This window comes from Stegostoma tigrinum, chromosome 13 (genome assembly GCF_030684315.1).
Source record: "Stegostoma tigrinum isolate sSteTig4 chromosome 13, sSteTig4.hap1, whole genome shotgun sequence".
NCBI classification, from domain to species: Eukaryota; Metazoa; Chordata; class Chondrichthyes; order Orectolobiformes; family Stegostomatidae; genus Stegostoma; species Stegostoma tigrinum.
In genome coordinates this window covers 48,914,229-48,935,535 of record NC_081366.1, presented here as the reverse complement: position 1 = coordinate 48,935,535, position 21,307 = coordinate 48,914,229, and the positions used below count along the sequence as shown (strand labels likewise).

The window sequence follows — 21,307 nt, the reverse complement described above, 5'->3', positions numbered from 1 at the left end:
CAACGCTTGCCTTGTGTTTATTTCAATGCCATTGCCTTTATTATTGTTCTATTCTGCTCTTCCCTCTAATGCTACCGAGTGCTTCCTGTTGATCTCAGGGTTCATATTCTGGACATATACAGGTCCTTTCCCATACACCTTTCCCACCCGCTCCCAATATTATTTAAAACTTCATGAAACACACAATTGATTTTATTATACAAATACGAGCAATTGCACATATCTAACATTGCAACTCCCATGTAATAATTAGTCACCTTTTAAGTTATCTTCTCACCTAAAATTTCTGTTTCATCTTTGCTGTTCCCTATTTCATTTTCAAGTCATCGTCCAATAAAGCCTCAAATTATTTGTTAATTTTCTCCAGTTCTCCTATTTTCCAGCTGAGTAAAATGTTTTATTGGTTATATGTTTTACTCCTCTTCTCTAGCATGCCTTTCTACAGCTTTAACAATAAACTTTTACCTTTTCCTCATTCTCTAAATAGACAGACATAAAGTAACTACTCTTAAATATTAAACCACAAACACATTTGGCACAGACTGATTGCCACTATTTGTTTCATGTTTTGATTCATTATTGCCTGCTGTCTGTATCTGCATTGCAGTTTTTATTTTAGTATCACTATTATAATATGAATTTATCTTTTGATTTCTTTAAATATTCTCTCAATTCAATTTCATCCATAAATGATTTTCTAAGTCAACTCCTTCATTAAATGCCTGTCTGCTTTGTTAAGTGTTACCAATGATACCTAGTTAAAGAGATTATAAATTACATTTATTAAAATATGCTTTTAATTTATAATTTGTGTATTTATTTAAAAATGATTTCTTTTTTTATATAAATTGACAGACCTCAACCAACCACACCCACCACTTACCAGGGTGGTCAAAAATGATCGTATTTAACATCTCAAAGATTCGTTTAGTCTCCTGTTTAATGGTTGATATCGTGTTTTCATCAAGTTTCTTCCAGGACACCTTCAATTTTTCTACTTCAGTGTTGTTGTTAGAAATTCTGAAATTGTTTTGCAGCAGTTAGAATTAAAAATGAATTATTTCAAATTAATATCACATTTTCTTCAAGCTCAGAAGTACATTTGATTTTGTTATGTGCATTATGGTTAAGCAAATTTCAAATGTTTAAAACAAATATATTTCTAAAAGCAAGTGGTATTGTTTTTATATTTTCTAAAAAATTACCTCATTAATATAGATGTTAAAATGCCCTGATACAACAAGTATACTTATCGTTATTACGGTAAAAATGATACAACATTATTCCATCCCTTTTCCTCAAGCACGCTGAAAAAATGTGCGAGAATGAGTAAAAACATCAGAGGGAAAATAAACATGATAAATCTCACTTAATATAAGAATGTTTGTCCAAAGCAACTTGTCAGTTTGGTTGCAAAGTGGAATGATTATCATTTGACATAAAGGTTCAAGACTCGTCAGTGAGGCTTTGATATTTGCGTTCATATATCCCTCTGGGGTTTTTTTTTGATTTTACTTTTCTGATTATTGTCATTATTTTTGGCCCTACACCACCAAGTCATTTTTTTATTTAATGTCTCCTTTCTTCTGCCCTATTCCAGGATTTCCTTTTATTCTTTTCCTATTCTCCTCTATTTCCTTGAAACCTGATGCATTCCTAAATGTTTGAATTCTGGTGAAAGGTCTTTGATGTGAAATATTAATTCTGCTTCTCTTTTCACAGAGGCTGACTGATCTGATGAGTATTTCCAGGATATGATATATATGACTTGCATAGCCCTACGGTGTATTATTCTTCAGGCCTTTGAGGATTATTTCTGCTCCTTTTTCCCCATGAATATAATTTTTCATTACTGCTTCACCTCAAGGTAAAATTGTGGGAAAGTGTGTCATCCTATATATTGCTTCAAATTTGCATTGAGTTCCTACATTTACACTGAATAGGGAGGTTTCTGTCTGATCCAGCCAACACATTTGGGTGAACAAGTCACAGTTAATCTAGCAGCCTGCAAGAATAAGCAGTAATTTTAACTTGATCACTACCCCATTTCCACAGGATGAGCTGAGTCCATCAATATCAACCCTTCCTCTTGTGCTTTCTAATATCAACCAAAATCCTACCTTTCATAAGTAGATTTGAAATCCTGGAAAAGAAATCAAAATACTTAAATGTAGTTGAAGCTCTCATTATTAATTACATCTTTCTCATTATCAATTTCTTGAAAGTCACTTGTATATTAATTTCATAAATGTATCTAGTATATTAGTTAACATTGTATGGTAAATTCATCTACAACTATATTACAGCAGAGAAAATATGCAAAAATGTCCTCACCATTGTAACTGCAATATGTGCATGCAGATTAAAAATTAATTATTTCAGAACTACAACATTACAAAAATCTAGTTGATGATGTCTAGGTTTTATAATTGTCGAAACTAAAGTCCTAACTGCAGATAACTGGTTAAGAAACTGGTAAAAATAATTCTGATGAAAATGCAACTCTGAAAAATCTGGATTAGTACGTTTAAAAGGTAGCCTTGTGTTGTCTCACAATATTAGAGCACACAATGGAAGAACGTGAACAATGAATGATCTAAATCTGAGTTTTTAATGGAGCCAGGGAGACTGGAGAGAGAGGAAAACTCCATTCAGTAACAATATGATTTGTTCATATTAGTTACAACTTTCAAGAGTTGTTTGAAGGTAAAGTAATTTGTCGTCATTTCTGTTTGAGATCATTCCAAACCATTCCAATTCCAGAGCGATCATGATTCAGGGTAGGTTCTTGGACAGAACATTTTTAAAATTAATTTATGTGTGTTTGCTAACAGAGGCAGGAAGTTCAGTTTGGGTTTTGTGAAGGAAAAACAGCTGGAATATTTGCTCTAGAATGTAGCTAGTGGAAGAAATCTACAATGGCCCTCAGACTTTTGGCAGAAACCAGTTGGTTTTAACAGTTAGCTTAGAAAGAAATGATACAGCTGTTGTTGGCTCACACAGGCAAAAGGCAGTCTCTGATTTTTTAAAGCCAAGACATGGAGTGGTGAGGCGGAAGGATTGTTTAGCCAAAGCTAACAGAAGAGTCCCCATGAAATTTGTACCTTGGCAGACAATTGGAATCCTAAGAATTAGATTTAATTTTGGAGAGCTGCTGCATTCCTTTTGATTGGTTGCAGAATAAATGGGGTTGAGGTGGTAAAAATATCACACTGTGCTCACAGGATAAGTAATTATAAATCATTGTGCAGTTATAAAAGTTTACTTTTTTTAAAATTTGCAATAAGATTTGGTTTGTTTAAAATGTGAAATCTAGTGGTGTAGCTCTGTTGGTTAAGTGATGGGCATTTAGATGTCTTTCAGTGTTTAGGTCCCAGAGAAGGGAAATGTCAATCTTTGCTTTTACGACAATAAGAATACCCAGTCTAAGAAAGTAATGACTTCACACCTACAGGATGTGAGCTAGATTTTAGAAAATAAAAATCTTTGGATAACATATCCACTTAAGCAAAATATACAACTTTGTTTAAAGCAATGATTTTATCGATTCCATTGGTTTCCCAAAAGCTGCAGAAACTCGCCATGACTATTCATTGATCAACAGCAAACAAAATTGCCAGATTAGATCAGACCAACAGGCCAATATTATCTGCTTCATATAATAGTGACACGTCATCGATCAGACCATGAATTTTTTCTCTATTTTTGAACGGTTTGATGTCACACTGTGGGTTTAGGTTTAAGATTAAGTAATCAAGGAGAAGGAAAGGTTTCAGATGGGGACTTCAATGTAACAGTTTTGATTATGCATTAGTACGAATTACTGTTATACATATAATCAGAGATATATATCAGACTTTGATAAGGTTCTTAGTTCTTTGAGAAGGTGACTAAGCAGGTAGATGAGAGTAAACCGGTTGATGTGGTGTATATGGATTTCAGCAAGGCGTTCGATAAGGCTCCCCACTGTAGGCTATTATACAAAATGTGGAAGAATGGGATTGTGGGAGATATAGCAGTTTGGATCAGAAATTGGCTTGCTGAAAGAAGACAGAGGGTGGTAGTTGATGGGAAATGTTCATCCTGGAGACCAGTTACTAGTGGTGTACCACAAAGGTTGGTGTTGGGTCCACTGCTGTTTGTCATTTTTATAAATGACCTGGATGAGGGCATAGAAGGATGGGTTAATAAATTTGCAGATGACACTAAGGTCGGTGGAGTTGTGGATAGTGACGAAGGACGCTGTAGGTTGCAGAGAGACATAGATAAGCTGCAGAGCTGGGCAGAGAGGTGGCAAATGGAGTTTAATGCGGACAAGTGTGAGGTGATGCACTTTGGTAGGAGTAACCGAAAGGCAAAGTACTAGGCTAATGGTAAGATTCTTAGTAGTGTAGATGAGCAGAGAGATCTGTGTCCGTGTACACAAACCCTTGAAAGTTGCCACGCAGGCTGACAGGGCTGTAAAGAAGGCATACACTGCTTTAGCTTTTATTAATAGAGGAATCGAGTTCGGGAACCAAGAGGTTATGGTGAAGCTGTACAAAAAACTCTGGTGTGGCCGCACTTGGAGTATTGCATACAGTTCTGGTCACCACATTGTAAGAAGGATGTAGAAGCTTTGGAAAGGGTGCAGAGGAGATTTACTAGGATGTTGCCTGGTATGGAGGGAAGGTCTTACAAGGAAAGGCCGAGGGACTTGATGATGTTTTTGTTAGAGAGAAGGTGGTTGAGAGGTGACTTAATTGAGACATATAAAATAATCAGAGGGTTAGATAGGGAGGATAGGGAGACCCTTTTTCCTAGGATGGTGATGGCGAGCACGAGGTGGCATAGCTTTAAATTGAGGGGTGAAAGATATAGGACAGATGTCAAAGGTTGTTTCTTTACTCAGGGTAGGAAGGGAATGGAACGCTTTGCCTGCAACGGTAGTAGATTCACCAACTTTAAGTACATTTAAGTCATCATTGGACAAGCGTATGGATGTACATGGAATAGTGTAGGTTAGATGGGCTTCAGATTGTATGATAGGTTGGCACAACATTGAGAGCCAAATGGCCTGTACTGTGCTGTAATGTTCTATCTATCTATTGATCTTATAGTTACTTTCAGTAAGGACTAAATTGTTTTCACATCCATGTGTTCACGTGAGTTCTCCAGTAATCTAATCCAGTGAAAGGCAGTCTAATGTAAAATTATCTTACTCTGACCATACCGTGATACTTATATTCAGTGCTGTGCCGTTCTGAGACATCATCACCGCTTGCTGATGGTCCAGAAGCATTAATACAAGGATTTACCTCGGTCATAAACATTGAGAATGCATATTAATGTAATCAATGAGTTACATAGACTAGCTGTTAGAACATTTATTGGATTTTTTTGTCCTTAGTGCTTCCATCCCTCCTCAAGTCTTTGGCTTGATTTGTTGATGGATGTGTCAGGAAAGTCTATGACAAGGTATAAGAATATTCGAGGTAAAGTTCCTGATAATGAATGTCCTCTGCTGACTTTCATTAAATCAGAGATTCAATCAATTTGCCTAAAGGAACTTTAGATAATGTAACTGCAAAAATGTCAGAGAATTCAAGATAGATATATTATGAATGCCAGATAAAATTTTTAGATCCCCTTTAAAGAAGTGAAGTAGTCCACCCATCCCCTATTGTTCACTCACAGTAATGGTACGTTCTTCAAGGTTGTTTTGCAAGGCTAGATTTACATGCTGGGTTGAGAACAATTCAATTTATTGATTGATGTGTTCTTTAGACCGCAACACATCATTGCACCAAAAGACGTCACATCTCAATGAGTAAATCGTTGGTTGGAACGACACCTGTGATAAAATTCTGCAGTAGAAAGTTGCTTGGGATTTAACATTAATGTTGCTAAGTCTGACTTATTGTTAAGATGAGAGGCCTGTCTCCTCTGATCAGATGTACTTTAAATAGTCAATGGCATGACAAGGTGGCTCAGTGGTTAGCATTCTACTGCCCAGCACCAGGAATCTGGGTTTGATTCCACCACAATGGGTAGCTATCTCTGTGGACTTTGCACGTTCTCCCTGTGTCTACAGGATTTCCTCCAGGTGATCCTGTTTTCTCCCACAATCCAAAGATGGATAGGTTAGGTGGATTGGCCATTCTAAATTGTTCATAGTGTCCAGGAAAGTGCAGGCTAGGTGGGTTAGTCATGGGAAATGCAGAATTACAGGGATGGAGGGGTGGGGTACATGTGTCATGTGTTCTTCGGAGCATCAGTTAGACTTGATGGGCCAAATGGTTTGCTTCCACACCACATGTTTTGTAGAATGTTCTGCATTAAGTTGAAACTTTCCTATAGAATGTTTAAATATAACATTTTCTAGGCTCTTCATCCACAGTTTTGAATTAGTTTTGAGAATCATTCCTGGGATACAGGCTTCATTGGCTAAACCAGCATTTATAGTCCATCCCGAGTTAGCCATGACAACGTGGTGGTGAGCTTAACTTTGAGTTGTTGCAGTTAAGTTAGCGTTAGGAAGGGAGTTCCAGAAATTTGGCACTGTGATATTGAGCAGCCGTGACATATTTCCAAGCCCCAATAGTGGGAATTGCAGGTGATGGTAGTTCCATATAAATACCACCCTTGTCTTTCTGGATGGTAATAGCTGAGAGTTTTGGACATGCTGTCTAAAGAGCTTTGATGAATTTCTGCACTGCATCTTCTAGATACTACAAACTGCTGCTACTGAGTATTAGTGGTGGAGGGAGTAAATGTTTGTGAATGTGATGCCACTTAAGTAGGTTGCTTCATCCTGGATATTGTCAAGCTTCTTAGGTCTTGTTGGAGCTGCATTTGTCCAGGTAAGTGGAGAGTATTCTGTAATTCCATGGCCTTTGCTCATTGATGGTGGACAGGCTTTAAGAAGTCAGGAGGTGAGTTACTCACAGCACAATTCAGAGCATCTGATCTGCTGTTATAGTCAAAATATTTATATGGCTTGTCTAGTTGAATTTCTGATAAGGGGAACCACCAAGGATATTGAATATCCAGGACCAATAGCTGGATTCTCTTCGAGGATGATCATTGCCTGATACTTGGGGAGGTGAGAATGTTACTTACTGTTTGTCAGCCCATCTAGATGATGCCCACGTCTTTTTGCATTCAGACAGGAACTGCTTCAGGATGTGAGGAGTTGCAAATGGTGATAAACATTGCTCACTAATGATTCTTCTGACTTCTGACCTTATGATAGACAAGGTCATTGATAAAGCAGCTGAGGATGTTAGGGCCTAGGACACCACCCTGAGGAACTCCTACAGAGCTGCTCTAGTATGAGATGGCTGATCCACAACCATTTTAATTTTGCCAGGCATGACTTCACCCCATGGAAAGGTTTCCCCCAAATCCCATTGACTCCAATTTTGCTAGGGGTTCTTGATGCTATGTCTGGTCAAATGCAGCCTCGATAATCAAGGTCCATCACACTTGCCACCCTTCTGGATGTTAGCTGTTTTGTTAAACTTTGAACTAAGGCTGCAATGAGGGCAGGGCCTGAGTGGCCAAGGGGATACCCCAGCTGGATATTAATAAGCAGATTTTTGCTAAATGTTGCTTGATAGCATTGTTGATGATACCTTCCATCACTTACAGATGATTGAGACGAGACAGGGCTTATAATTGGTTCAGTTGGATTTGTTGTTCTTTTTGCTAATAGGTCACAGCTAGGCAATTGTCCACATTGTTGGGTAGATACCAATTGTGTAGCTGTACAGGAGCAGCTTGACCAGTGGCATAGAAAGTGCTGAAGCACAGGCCTTCAGGCATGTTGTCAGGGCCACAGTCTCTGTAGTAGCTAGCATCTCTGGCTGCTTTTTGGTATCACATGGGGTGAATCAAATGGGCTGAAGACTGCTACATGGTGATACTAGAGACCTCCTAAAGAGGTGGAGATGTCTCTTGTTGGCGACCTAATAAAAAGCTTTTTGAGGTATATGGAGAGTATTCTGGTGGTTTCTCTGGCAAAGCTTTCGCTTCACAGTAACCATTCAGTCCTGTGGCTTTTCTGACTGCTGGTCTTAAGGATGTACCAAAGTTGTTAAACAAAAGTTTTTTTTTCCTTTGAAAGGTTCTCTTATCCAGACAATCTGTCCTCTGTATCTTTTCGTTCACTGTTCAAATGGTTTTCTATACAATAAGTCCCACCATCTTTTATCATGTGGCTTGATGTCACATGATGACTTTGCCTTCTCCTTGCTTAGTCTGCCGTGAGCACCAAGTTAACTACTGCTTCAACAATACTAAATGCCACGAAACATAGCAATTATTGGTATTGAAAGTTGTCATTTTATGGTTCCATGAGGTAAGGACTAAACTACCTTCTGATTGTATTCATGTCCAAGTGCTCATATGAATCTTCCAGTGACTTTGTATATTATAGGGCAATCTGGTTGTAGACTAATGTAGAATGATCTACTCTGTCCAAACTGTGCTATTTATGCTCAGCGATGTGCAGCTGTATAACATCAATGATGCTCCAAGATCCTGAAGCCCAAACACAACATTTCCTACTCACTAGCTGCTATAATTATCTCCTAGGAGAGAGATTAAAAGTAGCAAAACCTTAAATCCAGTCAAAATTTGAAGATGTCCTCCCTAATCCCTGGATTCAAAATTGATTTGATGTGCAACGGCATTTCCATTACTGAAATTCCCCACTATTAACATCCTGTGTTGATTATTGACAAGAAATTGAATTGGACAAGGTATGTCATCATAGTATTTACAAGAGCAGGTCAATGGCAAGGAATTCTACGGTGAGTTACTCACTCCCTAAAGCTCATCTACCAACCATAAAATCACAAGTCAGAGCAGTGAGTGAATTCTCCATTTGCCCAAATGGTTTTCAGCTCTAACAACAATCAAAAGTGCTCAACACCATCCAGGAGAAAGTACCTTGCTTGATTGTTTAAGCCGTTGTATGGACAGTCACTCACTTATTCCATCATTGAGAGAGAGCGGAAGCAGTGTACATCATTTGTGTGACATTCTTGCAACTCACCCAATCTCCTTTGACAGGACCATCTAAAACCACAGCCTCTCTCACTAACAAAGAGGAAGCATAAGATACATGGAAACACTATCACCTAACTTGGAATTATATTTCCACACACGCACTGTAGCCAGGTCAACATTCTGGAACTTCTTCATTGAGAGCACTCTGGTTGCACTCACTCCAACAGCTCAAAGCAACGCTTCACCAGGACCCTCACAAAGGAATTAAAGATGAACAACAAATTCTAACCATGCCAACATCAGCATCCCATGAAAGAAAGAAAGTAAAGAAAAAGGACTGACCATGATATATATTAGTTGGTACCAATCTCTTTGTATAAGGTAGTCATCAGCTTGCCAGGAAACAGCCTAACCTCCTCTTGAATGTGCACAGTAAATCAGATGACCTCATAAAAGGAGATTCCCGATCAGTTTCTCCATTTCATTCTTCTCTGCAGCATTGCAACTGAAATTAATACCACTTCATAACATGGTAAAATTACGACCTAACACCCACATAAGCTACCAGTAGTGCAATGTCCCCATTGGCACCAGAGATTGGTGATTCAACATAAAGCACAGGCCCGCCTTCTTCATATTAATAAAAATATTTATCAGGTTCTAATTTTAAATCTTGAGTATATTACTGTTTATACCTCTGTCATCTATGAACTGAGTTTCTACGAATCTAAAGAAGCCACCATCATCAGAATACATGGGAGGCTGTTCCATACTGTAAGAAGCAATTTAAATTTTGCAACCAAATAAATAATCTCAATGCCGCCTCAAAATGAAAAATGTAAATAAGACGATGAACTAAATTAGACATCTTTGATAAGGTGATACAAAAATAATGTTTTCAGTACCTGAAGCTTGTGGAAGGATTGAAAAACCAAGGAAGGGAAAGAACCTCAGTTTTGATACACATGCAGTTCACACAGTCATCACCATTACCTACTGAATTGCATTCAAATTCATTGCAGTTTTTGTCGAACTAACTTGTGTAGAATTCTGCTTGGTGGATATTGCAAGTAGGCACAAATAAAATGAAAAACTATCCAAAATAAATCTTCAAACAGCATAGTAAATAGACTTTAGCTATAAAATTATGTTAAATTAGTAAGTTGAATCTACTACCTTAATAAAGAACAATGGATCTTTTTGATTTTTCAGGTCTTGTACTTCCTGAATAAGGTGAGTAATAACTTCTCTTTTAATTTCTAATTCTTGTATTTTCTTTAAGACTTTTGAAAGATTTATATTTTTTTCTGTTATAACTGTGTCTAAAATTTGCTTTTCTTGTTTGGTCAACAGCATCCTGATTTCTTGAAACAAGTCAGAAATTTGTTTTCTCAAAACAGCGCTGTCTTTCTGTAATGAAAGAAAAACAAACAAATAATCTGATTAAAGAGTCAGAACAAAATAACAGATTCTTGCATTGGGAGTAAATCAACGATAAGTGCATTGTAAACTTTCCTCAAAGTGGACTTAACAGCCATCAAATCTCTATTGGGTTCTCAATGATGAAGGATCATTTTACGTGACACAATGCTAAATTATTTTTAATAGCTATCTTTTGTCATGAATAAAATTAAGTGAAATGATTAAATGTATTTTCCCACTCTTAAAATGTTGAAGTTCAGAAACACAAGAACATTTTTTAATAAGCAGTTTGCATCACTCTTCACAGAAGGGCCAACTAATAGCATTGTAAAATTAGTAATTAATCAAGGGCTAAAAAACAAGACAAAATACATACAATAACTATCATGAAGTAAAAAGTGCTAGGGAGGCTAATGGGGCCGAAGGTCAATAAGTGTTCTGGAGCTGACGGGATGCATCCTATTGGCATAAAAAGAACTGGCTACAGAGATAGCTGAAGTACGGATAGGAACCTTCCAAGAACCCTTAGTTCCCAAAAAAGTTGCAGAGGGGACTAGCTGGGTAGCTCTTTCAGGAATCAGCACAGACACAAATAGGTCAAATGACCTCCTTCTGTACATTAAAATTCCATGACTGGGAAATATAATATGACCAAGCAGAATGAGCAGAAACCAGACAAGAGAAATTCACTAGAGTTCTTTAAGGAAGTGACAAGCAGCTGAGTTAAAAGGGAAGTGGATCCAAATGCGTTTGGATTTTCAGGCAGTATTTGATAAAGTACCACACATTAGGCTAATTAATAAGAACCCATGGTGTTGGAGGTAGTATATGAATGTGGATAGAAAATTGGCAAACTAACAAAAGCTAGACAGTAAGAATAAGAGAGGATGTTTTTAAGAGGCAACCTGTAACTAGTGAAATGCCACTGGGATCAGTGTTGGGGCCACAATTATTTGCTATATACGTTAGTGACCTGAATGAAGAAAGCCAATGTATTGTCACCAAGGTTGCAGATGGGAAAAAGAGATGGAAAGGCAAGTAACTCACTGGGAGCAAGTCAGAACTGACAATACTGGAGTCAAATATAACACAACACGTGGAGCCGGAGGAAGACAGGTCAGGCAGCAGAGGAGCAGGAAAGTTGACGTTTTGGGATAGGACCCTTCGTCAGAAACGGGGAGAGGAAGAGGACTCTGAAAAAAGAAGTTAGGTGGGATGGTGATAGCTGAGTGCAGGGAGGTAGTGGTGGGGATTGGTCAGTGAGGTGGGAGAGAAGATGGACAGATCAAGGAAGCAGGGATGAGAGAGAGGGGCTGGTCTTGGGATGAAGTTGGGGGTGGGGAGATTTTGAAGCTAGTAAAGCCCACATTGAGACCATTGGGCTGTAGGCTCCCAAGGCGGAAAATGAAGTGCTGCTCCATTTTCTGAGGGGCGTCGTCATGACATTGGAGGAGGCCCAGGATGGATGTGTCATCCAGTGAATGGGAGGGGGGGGGGGGGGGGGGGGGGTAGTTGAAGTGGTTTGTGACTGGGAGGTGTTGTCGTTTGTCGCAAACTGAGCACAGGTTGTCCACAAAGCAGTCTGAGCCTTCACTTTGGTCTCCCTGATGTAGAGGAGGTCATATATCAGAAACAACAGATACAATAGACTGCATTAGTGGATGTGCAGGTGAACATCTGTCTGATGTGGAGGGTTTTTTGGGGGCCTGGATGGAGGCGAGGGGGTAGGGGTAGGTGTAGCTCTTTCTGCAGTTGCAGGGAAAGGTGCTGGGGGAGGTTGGGCTAGGGGGGAGTGTGAGTGGATGAGGGAGTAGCGGAAAGAGCGGTCCCTCCAGAAGGCAGATAAAGGGTGGGGAGGGAAGTATATCTTTGTTTGTAGGGTCAGATTGTAGGTGGCGGAAGTGGCAGAGAATAATGCGTCGAATCCGGAGTTTAGTGGGGTGATACGTGAGGACAATGGTCATTCTGTGTTTGATTTTATTGCGGGGGGAGGGGTGCGGGGTGAGGGCTGAGGTGTGGGAAATGCAAGAGATGCAGTTGTAGTTGCTGTCCTTGAAATATGAGGATATCTGTGAAGCCTAGGAGTGGAAAGCCTCATCTTGGGAGCAGATACGGTGCAGGCAGAACTGGGAGTAGGGGAGTGCATTGTTGTAGGAAAGTGGATGAAAGGAAATGGAATCTAGGTAGCTTTGGGAGATAACGGGCTTGAAATAGCTATCAGTTGCGAGGTGATCAGAGATGGAGGTATCAGAGATGGCCCAGGTGCACTTGAGGTTGGAGTGGGAGGTGTTAGTAAATTTGAACTGTTTGAGCTCCTCGTGGGAGCACAAGGTGGCGCCGATATGGTCATCGATGTAACGGAGGAAGAGGTGGGGTTTCGGGCCAGTGTAAGTCAAGAAGAGGGATTGTTCCACGTGCCCTACAAAGAGGCAGGCATAGCTTGGGCCCACACGGGTACCCATGGCCACCCCCTTTGTCTGTAGGAAGTGGGAGGAGTTGAAGGAGAAGTCATTAAGAGTAAGGACAAGTTCAGTTAAGCGGATGAGGGTGACTACGGAATGGGACTGGTTGGGCCTGCAGAAGAGGAAGGAGGACGACTTTTAGGCCATTTGTGTGGGGAATTCAAGTATGCAGGGATTGTACATCCATAGGGAAGATGAGGTGTTGGGGGCCAGGGAATTGGAAGTCTTGGAGGAAGTGGAGGGTGAGGGTGGTGTCACGGGCATAGCTGGTGAGTTCCTGGACCAGGGAGTAGAAAATATAGAGCGAGATAAGCAGAGATGGGTTTGGTGGGGCAGGAGCAGGCAGAGGCAATGGATTGGCCAGGGCAGTCAGGTTTGTTGATTTTGGGAAGGAGATAGAAATGGGTGGTGCAGAGTTGGGGAGTGAAGAGGCTGGAGACTGTGGGCGGGAGGTCACTTGAGGTGATGAGGTTAAAAGTAGTAAGTGTGGAGGCATAGGCAACAGAAAAAAAAAGGAAAGTCGTGTTTGACATCCATGGGCTCAAGCCATGCCTGCCTCTTTGTAGGCTACATGGAAAAGTCCCTCTTCCAAAGCTACACTGGCACTATCCCCCACCTCTTCCTCTGCTACATCGGTGACTGTATCAGCACCACCTTGAGCTCCCACGAGGGGCTCGAACAGTTCATCCACTTTACTAACACCTTCCACCCCAACCTTAAGTTCACCTGGGCCATCTCTGATACCTCTCTCTCTCTCTCCTTCCTAGACCTGTCTCCATCTTTGGCATCCACCAGGGAACTGATATCTATTTCAAGCCCACCGACTCCCAAAGCTAACAAAGTGTGAAGCTGGATGAACACAGCAGGCGAAGCAGCATCCAAAGCTACCTAGACTACACCTCCTCTCACCCCACTTCCTGTAAGAATGCAACCCCCTACTCCCAATTCCTCTTCCTGCACTGTATCTGCTCCCAAGATGAGGCTTTCCTCTCCCGAATATCACAGATGTCCTCATATTTCAAAGACCGCAACTTCTCCCCGTAAGTGTTTGAAAATGTCCTTGACCGCATCTCTTGCATTTCCCACACTTGAGCTCTCACATGCCCTCCCCACAATAAAAACAAAGACAGAATCTCCTTGTCCTCACGTATCACCCCATCAACCTCCGGATTCAACACAACATTCTCTGCCACTTCGGCCACCTGCAAATCTGACCCTACAACCAAAGATATATTTCCCTCCCCACCCTTATCTACCTTCTTGGGGGACCTCTGTCTCCGCCACTCCCTCGTCTGCTCCACACTCCCCACTAGCCCTACCATCTTTCCCTGCAACCGTAGGAAGTGTTACACCTGCCCCTACACCTCCCCCCTCACCTCCATCCCAGGCCTCAATGAAAACCTTCCACATCAGATAGAGGTTCACCTGCACATCCACTAACGTGGCCTATTGCATCTGCTGCTTCCAACGTGGTTTCCTCTACATTGGAGAGACCGAGCGGAGGCTTGGAGATTGCTTTGTAGTGCACCTGCGCTCTGTTCACGACAAACGACAACACCTCCCAGCTGCGAACCATTTCAACTCCCCTGTCCACTCCCTGGACAACATGTCCTTCCTGGACCTACTCCAGTGTCACAATGGCACCACCCGGAAACTGGAGGACACTTGGGAGCCTACAGCTCAATGGTCTCACTGGAGACTTTACTAGCTTCAAAATCTCTCCACACCCAACCTCATCCCAAGACCATCCCTCCCTCTCATCCTCACCTTCTTGAGCTGTCAGTCTTCTCTCCCACCTATGCGCTCCTGCCACCTCACTAACCAATCCCACCACTACCTATCTGCTCTCACTGATCACCATCCCACCTACCTTCCTCAGCCCGAACACCCGCCCTATTTATTTCAGCATCTCCTTCCCCTCCCCCATTTCTGAAGAAGGGTCCCAACCTGAAATGTCAACTCTCCTGCTCCTCTGATGCTGCTTGGATTGCAGCATTCCTCCCGCTCCACACTGTTTTAAGGAAATGCAAGTGATGAGGATGACACTAAAATTCTGCAGACAAATATAGATAGGATAAGCAAGTGGACAGAAACTTGTCAGATGTGATATGATATGGGAAAATAGGAGGCTATTCACTTTGGCAGGAAGAATTAGAGGACCTAAGTATTACTTTAAATAGAGAAATACTGCAGAAAGCTATACTTAGAAGAATTTGGCAAACTCTATATAGGAATCACAAAAAGCAAGCATCCAAGTTCAGTAGATAAAAGGGAAGGCAAATGAAATGATGAACATTATTTTAAAGGGAAATAGAGTATAAAAGTAGGGAGGCTTTGCTAAAGTTATATAAGGCAGTCAGAAATATGGCTGGAATATCGTGAACAGTTTTGAACCCCTCATCTAAGGAAAGGCATACCAGCAGCGTAGGCCATCCAGAGAAGGTTTACCAGATTGATCCTGGCTATGGATGAGAAGAGGTTAAGTGGGTTGGCCCTGTACCTTTAGAATTTAAAAGAATGAGAGATGACATCAGTGAAACACAAAATTGTTAGGAGACTTGGCAGAGTGGATGTACAAAGTTCTAGATGATGTCTGGGAGAGTCTAGATCCAGAGGGCATGTAAAGACAAAGTAGAAAATACAGGAAGGACATTCTTGATGAAGAGGCAATCCAGAGCCAGGAGGTCACAGTCTAAAGATGCAGGATAGGCCATTTAGGGTTACACGGAGAAGGTTCTTCGCCCAGAGAGCAGTAGCCTGCAGAATTCTCTGCACAGGAAATAGTTGAGTGCAAAACATTTAATGTTTTCAAGAAGGAGTTAGATATAATTCTCAGGGCTTAAAGGATCAAAAGATATGGGGAACAAATAGGTTACTGAGTTAGATAATCAGCCATCATCATATTCAATAGGGAGTAGGTTTTATTTTCAATGTTTCTACACTCAGAGGAATGATCATCCATTTAAAGACAGTAATGAAGTTGTTTTCTCTGACGATAACAAATCTGTAAAATTTGTTACCACACAGAGAGCTGTCATTTTAGTATATTCAAAGGTGGAAATAGACAGATTTTTAATCTGTGAAGGAATCAAGAATTATGGGGAAAATGAGTGTTGCAAGAGGGATACAAACAGTTTAGAGGGATACAGGGGTTAAGTAAGTGGGGAAAAAGTTGGCAAATGGTGTAAAATTTGGGAAAATATGAAATTGTTCATTTTGGAAGGGAGAATAAGAGAATATTATTTATATGAAGAAGAGCTGCAACACAACAGGAACTTGGGTCTACTTATGGAATACAGAGACAGATAGCATACAGGCACAGCAGGTAATCAGGAAGGCTAATGGAACATTGGCCCTTATTTCAAGTGGGCTGGAATATAAGAGTAGGGAGGTCTTACTGCAACTGTACAAGGTGCTGGTGAGACCATATTTGGAGTCCGGTGAGTAGTTTTCACCCCCTTATTTAAACAAAGCTATTATATTATTGGAGGCAGCTTGCTAGGATAATACTTGGTATGGAGGGATTATTTTATGATCAAAACCTAAGCAGGTTGAGACTGTACTCACTAGGAGTACAGAAGAATGAGGAGTTGAACTCTTTGAAAGATTTATGATTCTTAAGGGGTTTGACTAGATAAGTGCTGAGGATGATCCCCATCATAGGAGAGTCTAGGACAAGACTACATACCCTCAGAATGAAAGAGTGCCAATTTAAGACTGAGATGAGGAGGAATGTCTTCTCTCAAAGAGTTGAGAGTCTTCAAAACTCCTTGCAATAAGGGTGCAGTGCCCTTGTGTGTATTTAAGGCTGACACCAAATTCAGAGAGGCTGCTCACACCAGCAGAATAGGATAGTTTTCTACCATAGAGGTGGGTGATAAGGGTCATAAGTTAAAGGCGCCATGGGCAGTGAAGACAGCCCCTATGCTTCCAGTGTACTCCCATGCTTCTTTATTTTTGACACAGTTTTTCCACGCAAGCCACAGCAGTGAGTACTTCTTCCTGTGTCCCTTTGCCTATCCCTCATTGGCCTTGTAAAATCCAGCCTATAGCCCCTTATCACTTGTGGCCCTGATGCATGATGTGTAAAATATATCTGAGCAAAAATTCTCCTACATCTTGGCTTTGATTGCTGAGGTTACTTGTCCTCATTGGTGACATGGTTATCAAGGTAGATTTGTGGCATGATGTGCAAAACATTAGAGCATAGCCTCCTATAAAACAAGGAATTTCACCTTTGTACACTAATGCTGCTTTCCCCTTCTATCAGATACTCCTTAACAACTTAAGCTTAACCAAATCACACAGTAACTTTTAAGATTCCAGAAAATACAGTCCTGATTTGTGTAACATTTTGGAATTTATCCCCTGGCATTCAGAAACAGTTCTGGTAAATGTATAGCGCTCCCAGGATGGCCAGTACATCCTATGGTGTTCAGTACTGTGAACATCTTTCCATATTTGTTTTAACTCAGACTTGTGACTGCACCGTCTTGTTCAGCGTAGATATAAAATCCAGCATTGCAAGAGGAAATGTGAATAGTCCTAGGACAATGCCTACTTGTCTCAAGATGGTGGCAGCAGTTTACAAGGCCCAGGTGCTGAGCTCCTGCTTCCATCTGCCTTTCTTTTTCAACTCCACCCCCCATCCCCTTACCTTTTGTGGCTGGAGCATTTCCTTCCCAGAGTTTCAGCAGCAGCAGTAGCAGACCCCAGAGTGTCCGCAGTTGCCGATTTCTTTGCTGAAATGGCGGTCCCAGGAGATGGCAGAAGAGGCACTGATTTCTTCGGCATAGTGGGCCCCATATTGAGTTTTAGCCCAGCGCAGGGTCAGGCTGCTTCAGCAATGGCTGCATTTCTTTGATTGGCCCATTCATGGCAGCGATGGTGTCGGCGGACACAAGATGGAACCGAAGATTTGCAACACGGTTCCAGCAGTAGCGCTGTGGCTCCAGGTTAAGGCTGGGCCCAGGTACCTGATGGTGGAGGCAGTGTGGGGGGACTGGGGGCACCTGAGCGTTCGCAGACTGAGGGTTGGACTTTGTGGCTTTGTTTTTATGGTAGGAAGGACTCATGGCAGAGGCAGGGAGTAATCTAGACATTTCCTTTCGTTTTGGCTGTTTCTTTTATTTCTACTTCTGTTTGTTTGCGATGCTGCCTCTTATATACTATGATAACTTTGGAGAATGGCAACTTTTGTATATTTTTCACTGTATTTCCTGTACTCAAGTACACATGACAATTAAATCTAAATCTACCTGCCTATATGATATTGTGCTATTTACTCCATCCCTCACCTCAAGTTGGCCTATGCAACCAATGAGATGGGAACATACCCAGGGATAAGGAGAGGATGGACATCCTTTGCCACAGCCCTCAGCTCTCACTCTAGCAGCTGACTAAATCCCACTGTCCCGGGATATAAGAAGCCTGCGCTGAGACCACACCATCACTCAAATACACGTGCACATGAACTGAAGATGAGTTTTGAGGGAATAGGGACAGACGTGAACAGATAGGTAGCATTGGAGAGAGCGTGAGCACGAGACAGGTGAAAAGGGTAGACAAATGATGGGATTACTCACACTTGGCCAGCACAGAAGAGAAGCTGAGTAAGTGATAATGAGAGCTGACAGTAGGAGAGATGCGTAGTCTATGCTGAAGACCACCTGTGTCAAACAGGACTGGCTGAGGGGTTGAGTTAAAAAGCATGAAAGGATAAAATCAGGCTCTAGCATTATTCAGCTCAATGTTGAGTGCTAGAAGCTACAGGATTTAAAGCAGAAAGTGATATACTGTTCTTTAAGCTTACACTAAGGCTCACTGCAGCAGGCCCACAACAGGAATGTTGGCCGGGGAACATGGTGGTGTGTTGATGATGCAGGCAACTGGAAGCTCAGGATTACTTTTACAAACAGAACATAGGCATTCTGCAAAGTGATCTCCTGAATCTGTTTCATCTCCCAAACTTGGAGGCCATTCTAGATCTAATGAAGTGCAGTAAATCACTGCTTCACAGCGACGTGTTTGGGACTTTGGATGGTGAAGTGGTGCGAGGTAAATGGGCAGGAGTTATACCATCTATAGTTGCAAGGCAAGGTTTTGTGGTGCGTGGAGACATGTTGCAAATGGAAGTGAAGTGGACCAGAATCTCCCAGAGGGGTCTACTTAGAGCACAGGGGCTGCAGCTGTTCAAGAAGGCAACTCACCACTGCTTTCTAAGGACAACTAATGACGGGTAATAAATGCTGGCCAGGCAACAAAGCTCACGTCCCATGAGTGAATTAAAAAAAAAGAGCTAGCTGGGTGGTCCTGCAAGCAATGAATTGCACCAACCTTTTAATGCCAGTTGCTGGTGCCCTCTAATACAGGTCTGTACTTACTGAGCAACATGCAAATAGATTGGAGAGGTGCTGTGAGAATTCTAGGGTTTGGCAATTATTGGATGTAAATGCTTGTTGAACCAGGGTGCATGAGGTTCATGCCCAAAGATACAATTGTGTGTTGATTGTAGTAAAGACTCAGTGAAGTCACCAGGTACCCTTTCTGACGTCTATATCGAGAATTCTCAACATCTAGTTAGCTTGCAGGGTAGGGGGTAGGATAAGCAATTGTGCATTAAATGAGGCCAGATGTGCCATTAATAAGTTTGTTAACAAGAAATAATCCTCCTTCATTGGAACTGTGATTCTGCTTGGCAAGAATATCACCTGAATGCTTGCAATTTAGTTGAAAGATGCAGCAAGTTGTTCCTGGTGTCACTATAACTCAGAATTGCACAAAATGTCCAGTCACATTTCTCAACATAGCTTCTGTCATTCAGACCTCTAAGATTGTGCTCTTAGATAATTCCAAAAGAATGTAAGAACACATGGTCATCTTGCTTTATTTTGATTATAGAGCATGTAAAACTGATCATTGAAATTTCAGCAGAAGTTCTTCATGCTTGCTACGTAAATTACACCAAACAGCTGTGTAACCTATTTCTTCAGGATGTTCTTTGATTTTATGCTAACATTAGGCAAGAAAAGTGTGTCCTGGAAATTCTGCTTCAAAATGTTTATTTCTGAGCCTATTTTTCTACTTTCTTCCAAATTTCTTACATAATGTTTTAGATTCTGATTGGATTGCAGTGACTGGAAATATTTAATGTAACAGCATTATTAAAGAACAAAGGGAGAAAGAGCGAAGAACTACACGCAGGAAAAATGCTAGAACTGTTTGTTAAGGATGTTATAGCACAATAATTAGAAAATCAAGCACAGACAACATTGCTTATGAAAGGAAATTGTTCATCACTAATTTGATAGAATTCTATGAGGAAATGACAAGCAGGGTGGATAAAAGGGGAAACCTGTAGGTCTGAACTTAGACTTCAAGAGACTTTTGTTAAATTGCAACACAGGATAAAAATTTGTGGTAAGAGCTAACAGAGAGAAAGGGTGGGTTTGCTGACATGGAGACGACAGTAGGGTCTTTTTCAGATTGATAAATTGTAACCAGTGGAGTGCTCCAGGGATTAATGCTGGGTCCTCAACTACTTACAATCTATATGAATAGCTGGGATATAAGTCCAAATGTATACTGGCTTAATTTGCCAATGACACACAATAGATAAGGAAGCAAGTTGCCAAAAGGGAGGTTAAAATGTCTGTAAATGTAAACGTATCACTTCAGACAAGGTCAAGTGAGCATGCAAAAGAGAAAGTGACAGATGAAAGAGATTTTGAAAAAAAAAAGTCAACAACTTGTCCACTTCGGCAGTAAAAGTTAAAAAAGTAAATATTTGAACAGAGATAGCATAACTTGGAGTTGCAGAAAGATCTGAACATCTCAGTACATGAACCATAAAGCATTAGTTTCTAGGTTCAGCAAAGTTCATCGAATGGTGTTTATTGCAAGGGAAATAGAGTGAGACAACTTTGTTGCGGCAGTATAGGACATTGGTAAGAACACACTGGAACTGTGTGTAATTGTGGTATCTTTATTGAACAAAGGATATAATTACATTAGGAGCTCAAAGAAGGCTACTGACAAATCCCTAGCATGAATGGTTTACCTTACAGATTAGGCCTTTATTTGTTGAAGATTGGAAGAACAAGAAAGGATCTTATTGAAATATAATAGACTTTAAAAGCAAGTTCTGGAGAAACTAGAAGTCAGAAATACATTTAAAAATAAGAGGGCTCACTTTTAAACAGAATGAGCTTGTTTCCCATGCCCCCAACCCTCTTTCAGTGAGTCATAATACCGTGGCATTTTCTTTCCAAGAAAGTTGGGGAGCTGGGTCATTGAATTTATTCAAAGCCAAATTGGACTTTGGGTAGACAAGGGAATCAAATTTCTGGGGTAGAAACAGGAAGGTAAAGTTGAGAGAGCAACATGGTTCCTTTCAGGTACCGAAGCTAGCAATGTGAATTACCCCTAAA

General features: G+C 41.0%; 1 protein-coding gene across 3 annotated transcripts in view; it reads right to left on the bottom strand.

The window, feature by feature from the left end:
* LOC125458135 (E3 ubiquitin-protein ligase TRIM8-like) overlaps positions 1–21,307 on the bottom strand; it is a 75,355-nt gene that overhangs the window by 47,608 nt on the left and 6,440 nt on the right. For all 3 annotated transcript variants that reach the window (XR_009446619.1, XM_048543038.1, XM_048543039.2), the window contains exons 5-7: positions 10,171–10,404; positions 2,121–2,143; positions 884–1,020 (exon numbers count right to left, since the gene is read on the bottom strand). Coding sequence is in view for 2 of the 3 variants with exons in the window: in XM_048543038.1 (XP_048398995.1) it covers positions 884–1,020; positions 2,121–2,143; positions 10,171–10,404 (394 nt within the window). In the remaining variant the exon portion in view is untranslated. The remainder of the gene's footprint in view (positions 1–883; positions 1,021–2,120; positions 2,144–10,170; positions 10,405–21,307) is intronic.